Genomic DNA, 18,337 nt, shown 5'->3' with positions numbered 1-18,337 from the left:
ATCGTAAAATGCAGCAGTCAAATAAAAACATTTTAAAATATAAACTCATCTCACAGATCAGAATGAAAAACCCCTTTCAAAAACCATGATACATAAAACACACATAACTGGTTAAAATTGTAAATAAAACAATGCTGGTCGTACTTGGGAGGTGGAAGCTCCGAATCTTTGGTCTTCTAGAGGGAGCGAAAGAACATGCCTCATCTTGTGCTGCCTTCATACAAAAATGGTTACCACAATCTCTGGGCTTGAGTTTTACAAAAGACTTCAAAATAAATAGTGCTCACAGGGTCCTCACCAAGCTACTAGCCCAACCATAACCTCTTAAACCTTTAAGAACTTAACACGCTAAAACAGGACTAAAACGTTTTTTTCACCAACTAAATATTCCCACCTCCAATGCCATAATCATATAACGTTACAACATCTTCCATTAACGATCATGGTAACTGACCCCAACTAACCTCCATCAACACTTAGTAAGATGCCTATTGCCAATGCGCATACACAATTAATTCAGACATTGAAACGTTAAACAACTATTACTGTTCCAAATATATGCACCTAGCACCTATCCCAAAGCACGAACTCTGCATCAAAACTCTTAGAACACTACACACTTTAGAAATGCTGCTGTCTCTGAATGTTCGCGCCACACTGGATAGATCATTTTCACTCCATAACTTACACTATCTTCCCAGAAGATGTCTCGCCCCAGTGACATCTATAGACAAGAGTATCCAATGAACATTATGTGTCTTTATGCCACCCCAGAAATGCTTAACAGTCACTTACGTCTTGTTCATCATCAGACCCTATGATTTAATGGCTCTTAGGTGACGATAATCACATGCACAGGTAATTGGTAACCATCATTTACAAATTTCAGGTAGCGCTCGCTATCAACAATGGGTGTTCAATACATCTATCTACTACTTTCACGGATAAACAGTAAACGTAGGTGCACCTTGTACTTTTTCTTCTCTTCCTACACTGTGTTAAATATTAACTATCTCAGCCTGCTGGACTTAAATGTTATCTTTGGCAAACTAGACGTCTACTAGACCAATATGAACCACCCACGCCTGGTTACATCATATATCTCAACTAGTGATTGCGGCGTCAAAGTTACTTCAGAGCTTCTTTATCTAAATATTGTTGTAAAGTATGTTCACTTTGGTCGATAAGTGATATTTCTGGCTACCATGCACACCTTGCGCCTCTCATAATTCGCTTATCAAGCATCCGTTAATGAAGGGATCTTTCACTCGCCTCAACCAGTTTTTACGTTTACAACAAAATATGTGTTCTCATGGTAAAGTGTACTGTTTTGATATATCAGTTAATGCACTGAGCTGCCTGATGTCCCCCATGCCCAATCCACTAACACACTAAATGATAACATAACTGCTGTCTCCATCTCCTTACAATGTCGCTCTACCCTCCGAACTACTAACCACTCTACATCATAACTATGCTTATAGGATGAGTCCTGCTCTACCAATCCACAGCCCAATACCACCCTTAGGGTGTGGCATTCTGCCTTTGACTCTGGGCTCCGACCCCTCGTAGCCTCCATCGCCTTACCTCTAGTTGCAATCAGCACTCCACATGAGTGCCACTTTATTTACATGGACTTTTTTTCTTACATTCCATTTCTCCTTTACTCTAACACTCTCCTCCTTCTCTATCAACTCTCTTGCCTCCCCATCCTCACTCATTCTCCAAATGCCTTTTTTCTCTATATTCACCTCTCTACGTCCTTTACCGTCCATTCCATCCCCACCCTCTGCTGCTCTCCTTCTCCTAACCCTTACCTTTCTCAGTCCCCCCCATGGGGTGGCATCTATAACTTTACTCCAACCTACCCCATTAGCTTCACAGCTATAGATTATCTTTACAAATCACATTCATCCAAAACTGCATAATTGAAAGAGATTATGCCTTAATGTGAAGGGACTGAATCATCCGACAAAACACCAGAAAATTCAACACTATCTTGATAGACTTAAGGATGGCCCCATTCTTCTGCACGAAACAAAGGTTACCTTTAAAGAAGTCACACTCTTAAGTTAACTTTGGGTGTATTATATATCCTGTGCCCCAGCCTCCAAAAGGTAAAATAGCCTCATCATCCTTATATCCAACGCCTTGGGCCTCCACGTCACGTCCTTGAAAGCAGACCCAGAAGGCAGATGGCTTATGACAAATCTCCAAAAAGTTAAGGAGTTTGTCGTAGTGAACATCTATGCTTCCAATAATGATCTCTCATCCTTCTGGCTAAAACTTCACAAAAAGCTAGCACACATCCTTTCAAAAAGCAGAATTATTCTGTATGAAGACTTCAACCTGCTGTGGGACGAGACCCTGGATAGGAACGCCTTTTGCCCGTTTAGACCAAGCAAATTTCACAAGCAAATGCTAAATCTTTGCAAGGTTCTTCAGCTAAAAAATCATATACAGACTATTTAACCCTACAGGTAAAGACTACACGTTTCCCCCCCACACAACACCTTTTCCCATATACATTATATCTTAGCAGATGATGCTCACATCCCCAATACATCTAAACCCACAATCGAGCCAATCTTGTCTCCAGTCCAAGCCTGTCTCTCCCCCTATATGACAGCACTACCCTCAGAGAAACCAAAAATATGGAGAATGAATAGCTATCATGCAGAAGACCTTATATTGAGGAAGATTAAAAAGGAAAATACCTCAATTTATAGAAAAAAATAGAAACTCTGGTTCTAACCCCCAAATTGTCTGGGATGTCCTGAAATCCACTATACAAGGTCATATGATCAAACTAATGTCCTGGAAGAACAAACAGGACAACTCCACCTTACACAAATTGGAACAAATAAAAACACAGAGAATGTCCTTAAAAAAAAACACAGATAAATCATGCTTAAATCAACTAATGAAACTGAAATATGAATTTAACAAAATCCTAAGCAACAAGGCACATATCGTACAATAAAAGGAAGGCATCTCCTTCTACAAGCGTAACGAAGCGGGAAAAATTCTAGCCTCTTATCTTAAGCAAAATTACGACCTGTCCAAGATAAACTCCATTACTTAGGAAGACGGCTCACAGTTTACCAAAGAAGAGGATATACTTGCCGCCTTCAAATCCTTCTAGCGCAAACTCTACTATAAAAGTAATCACACTCCATATGAAACTTGTTTACAATGCCTTAAAATGATCCAATTACAAACCCTGTTACAAAAATAGACAACAAAACTAAATCCCTGCTAGAAAACCCCATCACTCAAAACAAGATCACAAGAGCAGTCAAACTATTCAAACCTGGAAAGCACCAGCGTCTCACGATTTTTCCACCTTTCTACCAAACCAGAGGACCATCCCTTATTAATCCCCTTGAAGACCTCTTCTCTCACCTCTCATCAACAGGAACGGTCACAGGGAGCACTGCGGAAGCCAGGATAATTGCCATTCCCAAAGGAGGTAAAGATCTCCCTATACCCAAGAACTACCAGCCAACCCTAATAAGCATAAACTGCAAATATAAGTAGAAATTCTAGCCCTTAGACTAGAACCCATCCTGCAAACAAGAATACACCCCTCACAAAAGGAATTCATTAAGAGTAGGTCACAATGTAAAAACGACCCTAAACAAAATAAAAGACCTACTTGATAAATGATCAGCTAGATTCATTGCTTGGCAGGGTTGTATTGAAAATCAAACTGATGATCTCTCCTCTCATCAACTTCCCAATCAGTAAGTCATCAATCCATCTATCAAACAACTTCTACGCTAAGATAGACTTCATACTCAACGACTTCTTGTGGCAAACCAAAACACAGAGAATAGCCCTTAAAAACTATGCCTTCCAAAAAACTCAGAGGCCTAAACTCCACAGACTATCATAGAGTCCAAACAGCATACTTAGCGAGTTAGGGGCTTCACTGGTTCCACCAGCCCAATACACTTCCCCCAGCTTGGCTCAATATGGAAAACTCTCTAGCCCAACCTCTATCCCTCATGGCCCTTATTACCACCAAGAGAATAAAGACATAACACTCTGCAAGTATTCTCTCTCACACAGTACAAGCTCTATGGAAATTGAACAACAAACTTTTTAACAAAATGTGCTACTGCACACTTGCATCATTATGGCACAAAGATAACCTTATACCAGAGGGCAAAACACTCTTCGTAGAAAAACGGGCACACAAAGGCATCCTTTTAATAGGTATCCTAAGCTCCCTCACAGACCTCATACAGTTCTCAATGTTCAAATCAATATTTAAACTTGGAAAAATTGATTTTTATATCTTTTTAAAGATTAAAGTTATTGTCAAATACAACCCCCGAAAATACTTGACCTTCCTTCCAAACTTAAGAACATCGCCAAGGGAGGGTCCAGAGCATCTAAACTCTATTCCATATTAACTTCCACAACCTCTTTCTTATTCATTCCATACAAGCTAAATGGGAATCTATCTGGTACAAATCTTTTGCCGCAACCCGAATAATTGATGTCTTTATTATTTCTCTCTGTACTGTATTTGTCCTATTTGTTTTACAAAATCTCAATAAAGATTACTTGAAATAAAGTTAGAAATAGGTAAACATAAGGGAATGTTTCAAGAAAGAATACTCAAGATGTTAATAAAGAGTTCTGGTGATCAGATCACATACCTTCTTTGGAGTCGGTATCAAAAATTAACACCTTTGATCCCTCCAAGACAATATATTTCCTGTCCCAGCCTTGCTGTCCTCGTTTATTGTTTCTGAAAAAAATATAATTAACAAATTATTCTTTTTGTGGATTAAGATTTTATCATCATCATGAAAACTTTATTTCGGTCAGACGACCATAAAAGCGTGCACAATTTTCATACAAGGGCAGATCCTACATAATGTTGAAAGTGTGGTAAGAAAGCAACAGTATCAGTGTTTTGAAGATTTTGGAATATTTGAGAACTTACTGTCCCTCTAAATTCTGAAGATTTCAGATGTCAAATGGTGCCAGATTACACTAATTCATTTGATTTGTTTATATATGTTTCACCTGGTGCACAAAATACCACAGCATCTCCTATCCACAAGTACTGAACCATATCCTACCAAAGCAAAACACAAGCATAGAAATCCTTCTAGCCATCAAGGGTGGAACCTATTGCCCCCCCCCGTTACGGATGCTCCTTAGAAAGTGAATGTGAGAGCAGAGTGGGGGTGCTATTTTCATGCCCCATCACTCAAAGTGATACATCTCCACTGCATGCATGTAGTCTTCATGAGGACAGTTACTAGTTTACAAAGACAAATTTCACAAATTACACATGATAGAAATCAACTAGTGGCATGAAAAATGATTTCAATATAATAAGGCCAACCTAATTTCAACGGAGGGAAGTAATGTTTAGTTGCAACTATGACAGTCTCAGTGAAAACATCACATTCCTGGTGTACTGAATGATTAGGCATACATTCAAAGTGGCGTAACTGGGTTTGTACTGTTTCAGATAATGAGCCTGCTATATTTTGTTGAGAATCCTTGCAAGAAAATTGTCACCACCGGTGAAGAGATATATGGCTTCTTCAGTTGCTCCCTGTATACTATTGAAAATGACAACAAAAAACTCAAAACAACTTTTCCTATCATATCTGAGTTCTCTATTAATTCAGCATGAACTAGAAGCTAGAAAGCCAAGCCCATTGTTTGAAGCTTCCAACCGGCCGGTGCTGACACATCCGTTATCCCACACATCAAAGGAGTAACAGTTTAGTCAGACGGAGTTGCATCCCTTGACGAACAAGGCACCATACTGCTCTGAAAATCTGCTGACTACAGGAGAGACTAAAAGGTCCACAAAGAGGGGAACAAACAGTAAAAAAGAAGTACTGTTTATGTAGCACAAGTTACTACTTGTGTAACAATATATCTGTAAGAGACATTAGTTAGTGATAGATTCCTTACCTTAGAATATCCCCAGAAGTCAGACTGGATCCAGAAAGTTTTGCTTAGCAGTACCCCTGTGCGTCAGTAGGTGGCGTCCTGCGGCTCCGCGTCCGTCAATGGCGTTGCCAGCACCGAGATTACGTCACGGAGTGTACTTAGGCACAACCCATGCACGCTGATGTCAGTTCTGTACATGACTTTCGGCGCCAGGAACACAGAGCCATGCAAGATACTGACCATTGGTGTAGGAGAGTAGGGTCTGCAATCCTATGATCACCCCAGATTTTTGCTTTTTGCTTCACTGGTTTACGACTTTCCCTGGCTGTGGGCCTGCTAATCAGACCCACAGCCTAGCTGTTCTCTCTCTAAATTGACACGTGTACCTTAGGTGCATTTACCAATTGGTACTGGGCCGCCTTATCAGTCCCTGTACCCAGGGCATAGGTGTACCCAGGGCCTGAAGCATGTATTATGCCACCCCTGGCTGGCCATCTAAATCTGACACAACTGGCTGCACGACAGCTGGGGCAAGGTGGTGTAAACACCCTTTGCTGTAGATATAGTATTCCTATATCTAACCCTAAAATGGACACATGTATTCCTATCAGTCGCTCCTATGGCAGCCCTTATCAATCCTGAAGGCAGAGTGCTTGGAATTATGTGAGATGGTGCTCTGGCATGAGCTGAGCCCGTTTGCAGCTTGCGGAACCAAGTCCTAATAGCTGTTCCATGATAACGCGTACCATATACTCTTAAGTGCCTTATAATCCTCGCGGTTATTTGCCAACTTTGGTATCGCTTTATCAAAACATGTCGAGTAAGGTGTCATACGAATTGGAATACTAACCCCTCGCCAACTCTGGCAGCGGGGTTAGCATTCCACCCTTCTAGAGGGACATGTATGTAACTGTGAACCCCGGTTAAAGTTAACTCGAGCCTCAGCATCACAAAATGGATGCTGCCACCACGGACACAAGTCTGACCTCCTGCTGCTGGGAGTCCTTCCAGCGAGGAGAGCTTGGACAAAGGGTTTCCTGTCAGGGGCTGTACTAGCACCATCCCAGACAGGGTTTTGTGTATCCCAGGTAGAGAGGAAGGTGACTGCAAGTGGCACCCCGGTGCTCACTGTGCATATGCCGGCTTGAACCAGTTCCAGGGTCACACCAGCCCCTGAGCTGGGGAAAGTCCGGACAAGGGAGAGGGGTGTAACCACCCCCCTTCCTGGTCCCACCCATGGGCAGGACCTAGTCGCGTGCCAGCCCCTTTCTTTAGTATAAAGGTAGGAGCGGGCCCCCTTCCCAAATTAGATAATTCTGAATCTTGACTACTTTCCACGAAATAACTCTTGAACATTTCTGAAGACTCTCCCTTGTGGCTAAGGAGTAGCCACCCTGCACCAGCGGGCACCATCTAAGCGCATGCGGTTTGCTGTAAGTCCATCCTCCGGATCAAGACTGCCCAGCTCGACGAGACCCGGATTCAATGACATTTCTGACCTCTAACTACATCATCAGCCCAGCTGAGATTCGTGGGTGTGACGAGACCCGAGGGACCGGCCATCTTCAGGACCTGCACGACGCTTATCCAGCACGACCGCCGAGGGATCCTCGAGTGAGTGCTTTGGGGTTTGAGAAGCCCTAACCCTGAGCAGCTCCAGCACCGAAGTCCAGCCCCCCAGCATCCACGAGATCTGCGTGGGGCCCTTCTGCTCTTTGCTGCTCACCGCGTTGTCCGACCACTTGCCTGCTGGCTTGTAGCCCTCCTGACGACGAACCACGACACTTTCATCGCTGGTCTGGTTGCTCCAGACTGTCCCTTGCTCCCCTCCAACAGAGGAGCACCCCGGACCCTCCTGGTCCACTCCAGACGCCATTTTGAGTCCACTGCGTGGGCTTGCATTTGCCAAGGGTTGTTGCCCCAATCCTGGGTCCAGCATCGCCGACAGCAGATATCTTCGTGGGACAGCTCTCACCTCTATCCTGGTCGCCGACAACGCCTCCTGGTCCGAGAGACTGCAGAGCCCAGCGTCGCCTACTCACCTGGTCGAGGTGACTTCATCCGGTGCCATCCTGGTGCCCACCTAATCACTGGCTAGTGATTAAGAACTGAGTCCCCTCTGCTTTCAGGTCGTCTCCATCACCGATCCAGGCTTGGATCCCATCGAACTTCATCACTGGTCGCCTGCCAGCAACTTCTTCTTTCAGGCTCCATAGACTAACGAGGATTCCCGACGTCTTTTGAACCCTATGCAGCCGCAGCCCCTGGGCTAGGTAACCTAAGCATTTCGGTGCTCCAACATAGGTACACTATCTAAGTGTCCAGATCCTTTTTCGTTTTCAGCCTAACTAGTCGGATTCGTCCGATAACTGTAACTTTACGAAATCTAGCATCCATAGACTTTGTCCCGCATCCCGCGTGAGAGTGCACACTCTGCACCCGATCTCCCTAGGCCTCCTGCTCCTAACCTGAAGGTTCAGTAGTGTAGTCCTAGCGATCCTGAAGCCTCTGGATCTTGTTACTTACCTGCTAGTATTTCGCATTCCACTTTTGTAGTATATGGTTTTTCGTGCCCCTCAGGCATTTGTGTAAATTGTGCAACTTAAAGTATTTTCGTAAGAGTTTTGTTGTGTGCTTAGCTCTCTGACTCATAAAGAGATCAGGGTAGACTTGTTATAAATAAATATCCTTTTATTTTCATAACAACTTGTGTGGTGTCCTTTCACTTGGTGTTCAAGGGGTATATGTGATGGTATAACAGCTGGCTTAACACACCCTCTAGAGTTTAGCCTAAAGACTGCTCTTGTCCATGCTACTAGGATAGCTGGTCTATAAGGTTGACTTACAACCAATCATCAATAAGGGTCGTTTGGAATGATACATAGTGATCACTAGAATAGTGAGCACTGCATATCAGGCCAACTTCTCACAATTGGTGCATAAATCTAGGGCCCTAAAAGGGGATGACCTTAACCCTAGCAATCAGTTCGCAGAACAGGGAGGATGGGTGGGGCGGTAAGGAATCTATCACCAACTAATGTCTCTTACAGATATATCGTTACACAAGTAGTAACTTGTGCATCTGAAAGAGAAACGTTAGTGATAGATTCCTTACCTTAGAATATATACCCCAGCAATACCAACCCCGGAGGTGGGTCTGCGAACAGGATTCGACACCGGACAACAGGACCTCCTACAAACTTGCCACCCGGAAACACCACCAGCTGATCCGCGCCGCCAAGAGAACAGCATTCAAGGACCGGTTGGACAACAACGCACACAACAGCAAGGAACTCTTCAACATCGTGAAAGAGCTTTCCAACCCCAACGCAGAAAACAACGACATCACCCCATCGCAAGACCTCTGCAACTCCCTCGCCTCCTACTTCCACAACAAGATCACAGACATACACAGCAGTTTCAACAACCAGCCAACGCACACCACGACCGACCAGCCACCCCCCCCCACCGCCACCCTCCACGCCTGGACCCCGATCAGCACAGAAGACACCATCCGCACGATGAACTCAATCCACTCCGGATCACCAACCGACCCCTGCCCCCACCACATCTTCAACAAGGCCGACGCAGTCATCGCACCCCACCTGCGAGACATCATCAACACATCCTTCGACACCGCCATCTTCCCCGAGAGCTGGAAACACGCCGAACTCAGCGCTCTACTCAAGAAACCAACAGCGGACCCCACCGACCTCAAGAATTACCGCCCCATCTCGCTTCTCCCGTTTCCAGCCAAAGTCATCGAGAAGACCGTCAACAAGCAGATGGCCGCCTTCCTCGAGACGAACGGATCCCTCGACCCCTCACAGTCCGGCTTCCGAGCCAAACACAGCACCGAGACCGCCCTCATCGCCGCCACCGATGACATCCGAGCCCTGATGGACAATGGAGAAACAGCGGCCCTCATCCTCCTAGACCTCTCCGCGGCATTCGACACGGTCTGCCACCGCACCCTAATACGGCGCCTCAGCAACATCGGCATCCAGGACAAGGCGCTGGAATGGATCATCTCCTTCCTCGACGGAAGAACACAGCGAGTCCGCCTACCACCGTACAAGTCAGAGGCCTCCGAAGTCATCTGCGGCGTCCCCCAAGGATCATCCCTGAGCCCCACCCTCTTCAACGTCTACATGAGCCCCCTCGCGGCCATCGTACGCAAACACCACCTCAGCATCATCTCCTACGCCGACGACACCCAGCTGATCCTCTCCCTGACCAACAACCCCGCCGCCGCCAGAGCCAACCTACACGAAGGGATGAAAGAGGTAGCCGAGTGGATGACGACCAGCCGCCTGAAACTGAACTCGGACAAGACGGAGGTCCTCATCCTGGGCTCCTCTCCCTCCGCCTGGGACGACTCCTGGTGGCCTCCCGCCCTGGGCACCGCACCCAAACCGACAGACCATGCACGTAACCTGGGCTTCATCCTGGACTCCTCCCTCTCCATGACCAGGCAAGTCAACAGCGTCTCCTCGGCGTGCTTCAACATCCTACGCATGCTACGGAAGATCTTCTGGTGGATCCCCACAGAGACCAGGAAGACCGTCACCCAGGCCCTCGTCACCAGCCGACTGGACTACGGCAACGCCCTCTACGCCGGGACCACCGCCAAGCTCCAGAAGAGACTCCAGCGGATCCAAAACGCCTCAGCCAGACTCATCCTCGACATCCCACGATCCAGCCACATCTCCGGACATCTGAGAGACCTTCACTGGCTCCCCATCAACAAGAGAATCACCTTCCGCCTCCTCACCCACGCACACAAAGCCCTACACGACCAAGGCCCGAGCTACCTCAACAGCCGAGTCAACTTCTACGCTCCCAAACGCCACCTCCGATCAGCCAACCACGCCCTCGCCGCCGTCCCCCGCATCCGAAGAGCAACCACAGGAGGAAGGTCCTTCTCCTACCTGGCCGCCAAGACCTGGAACTCCCTCCCATCCGACCTGCGCCTGACCCAAGACCACCTCTCCTTCAGGAAGAAGCTGAAGACCTGGCTGTTCGAGCAGTAGCGGCACCCCCCCCCCCCCCCAGCGCCTTGAGACCCTACGGGTATGTAGCGCGCTTTATAAGTGTCACTGATTGATTGATTGATTGATTACACCAGAAAGTCACGGAGCACAGAACAGCCAAAGAGAAGCCGTCTCTCCGGACCTGTAAAGGCAGTAGTACTTTGTAAACGTGTGTAGCGAGGCCCACGTAGATGCCTGACAAATGTCCTGCAAGGGAATGCTGCGTCCCAAGGCAGTAGTGACTGCAGGAACCCTGGTCAAATGGACCGTCCTGATCCGATCAGAAGTGGTCGCTCCTCACGCTGCTCCCAGCTCCCTGCTGATTGGTATCGTAGCGCCAGACTGCAAAATTAATACCTGCTAGCTCGCATTGCTCACGAAATCAGTAGTTGCTGACTGCTCATTACATTTGTATAATAGCGCTATAGTGCGAAAGTGCGCTTTTAATATCATTGTACTGTGCTGTGCTGCCTTGCCTAATTATTTGTCTTGTGCCTGATTGTGCCGGTGCCATTGCCAATTTGTTCGCGTTTTAATTGTTTGTGCCCCAATCCTCTTTCGCTTTTGGCTCGCAGCCATCCATTTTGTTGTTTGTTATTGTGCCTCCCTGCCCGGCTCTCCACCCTGCCCCTGCCTCCCAGCTGCTCCTCCCTCCCACTGATAATGCAGGCTCCGCTCTCCCGTGGGAGCGCTGTGACCGTCCTGATCCGATCAGAAGCGGTCGCTCCTCACGCTGCTCCCAGATCCCTGCTGATTGGTATCGTAGCGCCAGACTGCAAAATTAATACCTGCTAGCTCGCATTGCTCACGAAATCAGTAGTGCCTGACTGCTCATTACATTTGTATAATAGCGCTATAGTGTGAAAGTGCGCTTTCAATATCATTGTACTGTGCTGCCTTGCCTAATTATTTGTCTTGTGCCTGATTGTGCCGGTGCCATTGCCAATTTGTTCGCGTTTTAATTGTTTGTGCCCCAATCCTCTTTCGCTTTTGGCTCGCAGCCATCCATTTTGTTATTTGTTATTGTGCCTCCCTGCCCGGCTCTCCACCCCGCCCCGTCTCCCAGCTGCTCCTCCCTCCCACTGATACTGCAGGTTCCGCTCTCCCGTGGGAGCGCTGTGACCGTCCTGATCCGATCAGAAGCGGTCGCTCCTCACGCTGCTCCCAGCTCCCAGATCCCTGCTGATTGGTATCGTAGCACCAGACTGCAAAATTAATACCTGCTAGCTCGCATTGCTCACAAAATCAGTAGTGCCTGACTGCTCATTACATTTGTATAATAGCGCTATAGTGCGGAAGTGCGCTTTTAATATCATTGTACTGTGCTGTGCTGCCTTGCCTAATTATTTGTCTTGTGCCTGATTGTGCCGGTGCCATTGCCAATTTGTTCGCGTTTTAATTGTTTGTGCCCCAATCCTCTTTCGCTTTTGGATCGCAGCCATCCGTTTTGTTGTTTGTTATTGCGCCTCCCTGCCCGGCTCTCCACCCCGCCCCCGCCTCCCAGCTGCTCCTCCCTTCCACTGATACTGTAGGCTCCGCTCTCCTGTGGGAGCGCTGTGACCGTCCTGATCCGATCAGAAGCGGTCGCTTCTCACGCTGCTCCCAGCTCCCTGCTGATTGGTATCGTAGCGCCAGACTGCAAAATTAATACCTGCTAGCTCGCATTGCTCACGAAATCAGTAGTGCCTGACTGCTCATTACATTTGTATAATAGCGCTATAGTGCGAAAGTGCGCTTTCAATATCATTGTACTGTGCTGTGCTGCCTTGCCTAATTATTTGTCTTGTGCCTGATTGTGCCGGTGCCATAGCCAATTTGTTCGCGTTTTAATTGTTTGTGCCCCAATCCTCTTTCGCTTTTGGCTCGCAGCCATCCATTTTGTTGTTTGTTATTGTGCCTCCCTGCCCGGCTCTCCACCCCACCCCGCCTCCCAGCTGCTCCTCCCTCGCCCCTCCCCCCTCCACCATCCACATATGACAGATGCCTTTGCGCGGAGCGTTCACGCGCAGCGGTCGCGCCCTATGCGCGCCGAAGGTGCGCCAAAGGTAAGCCCGTCTACGCCCGTCCGCGCCTGGACCGCGCCCAGCGCCAGACCCTCTGGCCCCCGCATAACCCACTCCACCCGCATAACGTACGACGCCGCAACCCTCTCAGCACTTAACCCCGGCCACACACCACAATGCTACCAAGCTGCCCCAGGACACACCCATGGACCTTTCTCCTGCCAATCCTGCAAATTCGACTGCATCAGGACCCACACCAAATCCTCTAACTCCAGACATAAATCTGACTCTAACCACCTGAAGTGCATCCTGTTGAACACCCGCTCGGTCCACAGACACTCCATTGAACTCTGGAACCTACTCGACACTACTTTACCGGACGTCGCCTTCCTTACAGAAACCTGGATGAACGCCTCTTCAGCACCCGACATCGCCATAGCCATCCCGGACGGCTACAAGATCATCCGAAAGGAGCGCGTCAACCAAACAGGAGGAGGCATCGCCATCGTCCATAAGAACAAAATCCGCATCACAACCAGCTCCGACGTTAACCTCGCTAACGCCGAACACCTTCACTTCCAGATCCACACCAACCCCAAGACCACACTCAGAGGCACCCTCATCTACAGACCACCAGGACCCCGCACACAATTCAGTGAAGACATCACTGACTTCATCAGCCCACATGACCTCACCTCCTAGAACTACATTCTACTAGGAGACCTCAACTTCCATTTGGAAAAGAAAAACGACAGCAACATCACCTCCCTTCTGGACAACCTGGACAATCTCAGACTCAAACAACTTGTTGACACCACCACCCACCTTGCCGGACACACGCTCGACCCTATCTTCACCTCCAGCAAGCACATCTCCTTCGATCACACCACAGCCCTCCATTGGACGGACCACAGCTGCGTTCACTTCAGCTAAAAAAAGACCACGACCCACAACCCCCCACATCCTATTCCTCGAAGAAACTGGAACAAAATCACCACCGACCAGCTCTTCACTTTACTCCACCAAAACCCCCCTACCATATCATCGGACCCAAACCAAGCAGCCACCAACCTCACACAATGGATCACCCACAGCGCCGACGAACTAGCACCCTTGAAGAACCATCTTTTCAAGCAAAGTAGCAAAAAAGCCCCCTGGTTCAACGATGACCTTAAGAAATCCAAGAAGATCTGTTGGACTCTCGAGAAAGCCTGGAGAAAAAACCCAACCACTGACAACCTGGCCACCTTCAAGAACGCCACCCGCAAACACCACCAACTGATCCGATCCACCAAGAAATCAGCATTCAAGGCTCGACTTGACAACAATGCCCAAAACAGCAAGGAACTATTCAACATCGTCAAAGAATTTACCAACCCCACCGCCGGCACCAACGACATCACTCCCTCCCAAGACCTTTGCAACTCTCTATCCTCATTCTTCTACAACAAAATCGCCGACATACATAACAGCTTTGAAAACCAGTCCGAACACCAGCCCACTCCACCCACCTCCGAACCAAAACGCACTCTAACAACCTTTGCGCCTGGAACCCAATCACCACCGAAGACACCATCCGCCTGATGAACTCCATCCACTCAGGATCACCAACCGACCCATGTCCCCACCACATTTTCAACAAAGCAGACTCCATCATCGCACCCCATCTCCGCGACGTCATCAACTGGTCCTTCAACTCCACTACCTTCCCGGAAAGCTGGAAACATGCCGAACTCAGCGCCCTTCTGAAGAAACCCACAGCAGATCCCACTGAACTTAAGAACTACCGCCCCATCTCGCTCCTCCCATTCCCTGCCAAAGTCATTGAGAAAGCCGTCAATAATCAGCTCGCCGCCTTCCTTGAATCCAACAAATCCCTCGACTCCTCACAGTCCGGCTTCCGAGCCAAACACAGCACCGAAACCGCCCTCATTGCAGCAACAGACGGCGTTCGAACACTACTGGACAACGGAGAAACAGTTGCCCTCATCCTACTCGACCTCTCCGCAGCCTTCAACACAGTCTGTCATAGCACCCTCATACAATGCCTCAGCAACATCGGAATACAAGGGAAAGCATTGGACTGGATCATCTCGTTCCTCGCTGGAAGAACCCTAAGAGTCAGCCTCCCCCCTTTTAGATCAGAGGCCACTGAAGTCATCTGCGGCGTACCACAAGGATCATCACTCAGTCCCACCCTCTTCAACGTATACATGAGTCCCCTCGCATCCATTGCACGCCAACACAACCTCAACATTATCTCCTACGCAGACGACACTCAGCTGATCCTATCCCTCACCAAAGACCCAAACACCGCCAAAACAAACCTACACGAAGGGATAAAAGACGTAGCCGAATGGATGAAGAACAGTCGTCTAAAACTAAACTCGGACAACACGGAAGTCCTCATCTTAGGATCATCCCCCTCTGCCTGGGACGACTCTTGGTGGCCACCGGCCCTGGGAACCGCACCCACACCTACGGATCACGCACGTAACCTTGGCTTCATCCTGGACTCCTCCCTCTCGATGACCAGACAAGCCAACGCCGTCTCATCATCTTGCTTCAACATCCTCCGCATGCTCAAAAAAATCTTCCGTTGGATCCCCACTGAAACAAGAAAGACGGTCACCCACGCACTGGTCACCAGCCGACTGGATTACGGAAACACCCTCTACGCCGGAACCAGAGCCAAACTACAGAAAAAACTCAAACGAATCCAAAACGCCTCAGCCAGACTCATATTGGACATCCCGCGGCAAGCTCACATTTCTGACCACCTAAAAGACCTCTATTGGCTACCCGTCAACAAGAGAATAACGTTCCGCCTCCTCACCCACGCACACAAAGCCCTCTACGACCAAGGACCCGATTGCCTCAACACGCGACTGTCCTTCTACACCCCCTCCCACCAACTACGATCGTCCAATTAAGCCCTCGCCTCTATTCCGCGCATCCATAAATCCACCATGGGGGAAGATCCTTCTCCTACTTAGCGGCCAAAACCTGGAATTCTCTCCCCACCCACCTCCGCCTTACACAGAACCACCTCGCCTTCAGAAAGCAACTAAAAACTTGGATATTCGATAAGTAAAGCACCTCCCTCCCTCAAGCGCCTTGAGACCCTCTGGGTGAGTAGTGCGCTATACAAATCTCCGAACTTGAACTTGACGCGCAGTCCCACAGGAGGATCCTTTTTGGCTAAGGAGTAACATGCTTTGATGCACAGAACGACTACCGGGAGATGGCCCGTTTGCGCAAGGACCGACCTTTTTTGGCACCCATGTAGCCAAGAAAGAGCTGATCATCCACCGGAACTGTCGTGCACGCTGCAGATAGAAGGCGAGCAGAGGTTTTGTATCCAGACAGTGGAGGCTCTCCTCCTCCCTGGAAGGATGCAGAGGTGGAAAGAAGGTGGGCAAAGTGATGGTCTGCCCTATGTGGAAGGGCGTAACAAGGTTTGGCAAGAAAGAAGGACGGGTCCTTAGAACCACCTTGTCCCGATGAACCAGAAGGAAAGGAGGCTTGGAAGAAAAAAAGCCTAGAGCTCACTCACTCTTCTGGCAGAGGTGATAGCTACCAGGATAGCCATCTTTAAAGTGAGAAGACGTAAGGGACAGTTATGAAGGGGCTCAAGGGGAGCGCACATCAAATAAGTCAAGACAACATTCAAGTCCTAACTTAAAAAAAGAAGGTTGATCAGGAAGCCTTAGGTAGGCAGATATGACAGAAAGATAACCTTTGAGAGTGCCCAGAGCAGAGCCCTGCTTGGCCAAAGACAAAAGAAACAGAAGAACCTCAGAAAGAGGGGCAGAAAGGGGATCCACAGCCTTTGCTGTGCACCATGCCACAAATGTATTCCATCGGCAGGCGTATACCGTTTTGTGGAGGGACGCCTGGCTGCCAGAATGACATTATAGACTTCAGGAGGAAGGTCAAAAGCCGTCAAGTGTCGCCGCTCAATCTCCACGCATGGAGGTGGAGCCTGGATAGGTTCGGGTGGAGGACTGTCCCCTGCTGCTGCGACAGAAGATCCTCCCGAAGACGCAGACGGATCGGGGCATTGATGCTCATACTGAGTAGCTCGGGATACCATACTCTTCGAGCCCAGTCGGGAGCCAACAGAATGACTTGGGTCCGGTCGCGCCTGATCTTCTTCAGCACTCTGGGCAGGAGTGGGATAGGCGGAAAAACGTGCAAAAGACCGCAGCTCCACTCGTGACGAAAAGCGTCTCCGAGCGAGCGCCGCCTTGGAAATTCAAATGTGCAGAACTGACGACCTTGCACTTTCTCTTCGGTGGCAAATAGATCTAACCAAGGCTCTTCCCACTGCAGAAAGAGACCTTCCGCCACGTCCGAGTTCAGACGCCATTCGTGATCCATCAAGCACCGGCGGCTGAGTTCGTCCGCCCTGGCAATCAGAGAACCTGCCAGGTGTTGAACCACCAAGGTATCTGCCTTGATGTTCCAGCCCGGTCCAGAGGCTCAGAGCCTCTTAACAGAGGGTCCAGGACTCCAGCCCGCCCTGTTTGTTGCAATACCACATGGCGGTGGTGTTGTCCGTGAACACCTGCACTACACTTCCCAGGACAGAGGGAAGGAATGCCTTCAGTGCAAGTCGGATTGCCCGCAGCTCCAAGAGGTTTATATGGAGCCGGGACTCCGCCGGAGACCAGAGCCTCTGATCTCCGCCTCTCCCAAGTGTCCTCCCCACCCCAGGAGAGATGCATCCGTCACCACTGTGTGCTCCGGTTGGGGTAGGGAGAGGGATCTGCCATTGACCCAATCGCAATTCGTGAGCCACCACTGCAATTGTCGTGCAGCGCCCTCCGAGATTGGAACACGATCCGACAGGTTGCCCTGATGTTGCACCCACTGGAACTTCAGGTCCCACTGCACAGCCCGCATATGCCATCTGGCATGTGTCACCAGCAGGATGCAGGAGTCCATCAGGCCCAGAAGCCGGAGGGTCATCCTGATCGAAACCCGGGATAGAGGCTGAAAGAACCGCTCCAATGAAGGAGAGCTTCTGAGAGGGACTCGGGTGCGACTTCGGCATGTTGATGGAAAACCCCAGCAAGTGCAGGAGGTCGGCCGTAGTCTGGAGGTGGCGGACGACTGCCTGGGGCGAGCCCGGCTTCAACAACCAGTCGTCGAGGTAGGGGAAGACTGACACCCTGGACCTGCGCAGATGAGCTGCAACCACCGCCATGACCTTCGTGAACACCCGAGGGGCACTGGTAAGGCCAAAAGGGAGCACGGCAAGCTGAAAATGCTCCGGGCCTACCCTGAACCGCAGGTAGCGCCGGTGGGCTGGCAGGACAGGTTTGTGAAAATAAGCATCCTGCAAGTCCAACACCACCATCCAGT

General features: G+C 49.0%; 1 protein-coding gene across 1 annotated transcript in view; it reads right to left on the bottom strand.

Moving 5' to 3' along the window:
• Positions 1–18,337, bottom strand: part of CIT (citron rho-interacting serine/threonine kinase) — a 1,473,679-nt gene that overhangs the window by 393,889 nt on the left and 1,061,453 nt on the right. The window contains exon 35 of the mRNA XM_086942878.1: positions 4,671–4,762. Coding sequence (XP_086799004.1) covers positions 4,671–4,762 — 92 coding nt within the window. The remainder of the gene's footprint in view (positions 1–4,670; positions 4,763–18,337) is intronic.

Source organism: Lissotriton vulgaris, chromosome 11 (genome assembly GCF_964263255.1).
Source record: "Lissotriton vulgaris chromosome 11, aLisVul1.2, whole genome shotgun sequence".
NCBI lineage: Eukaryota > Metazoa > Chordata > Amphibia > Caudata > Salamandridae > Lissotriton > Lissotriton vulgaris.
The sequence above is the reverse complement of the archived record's forward strand: the minus strand, read 5'-3'. Positions and strand labels throughout refer to the sequence as shown.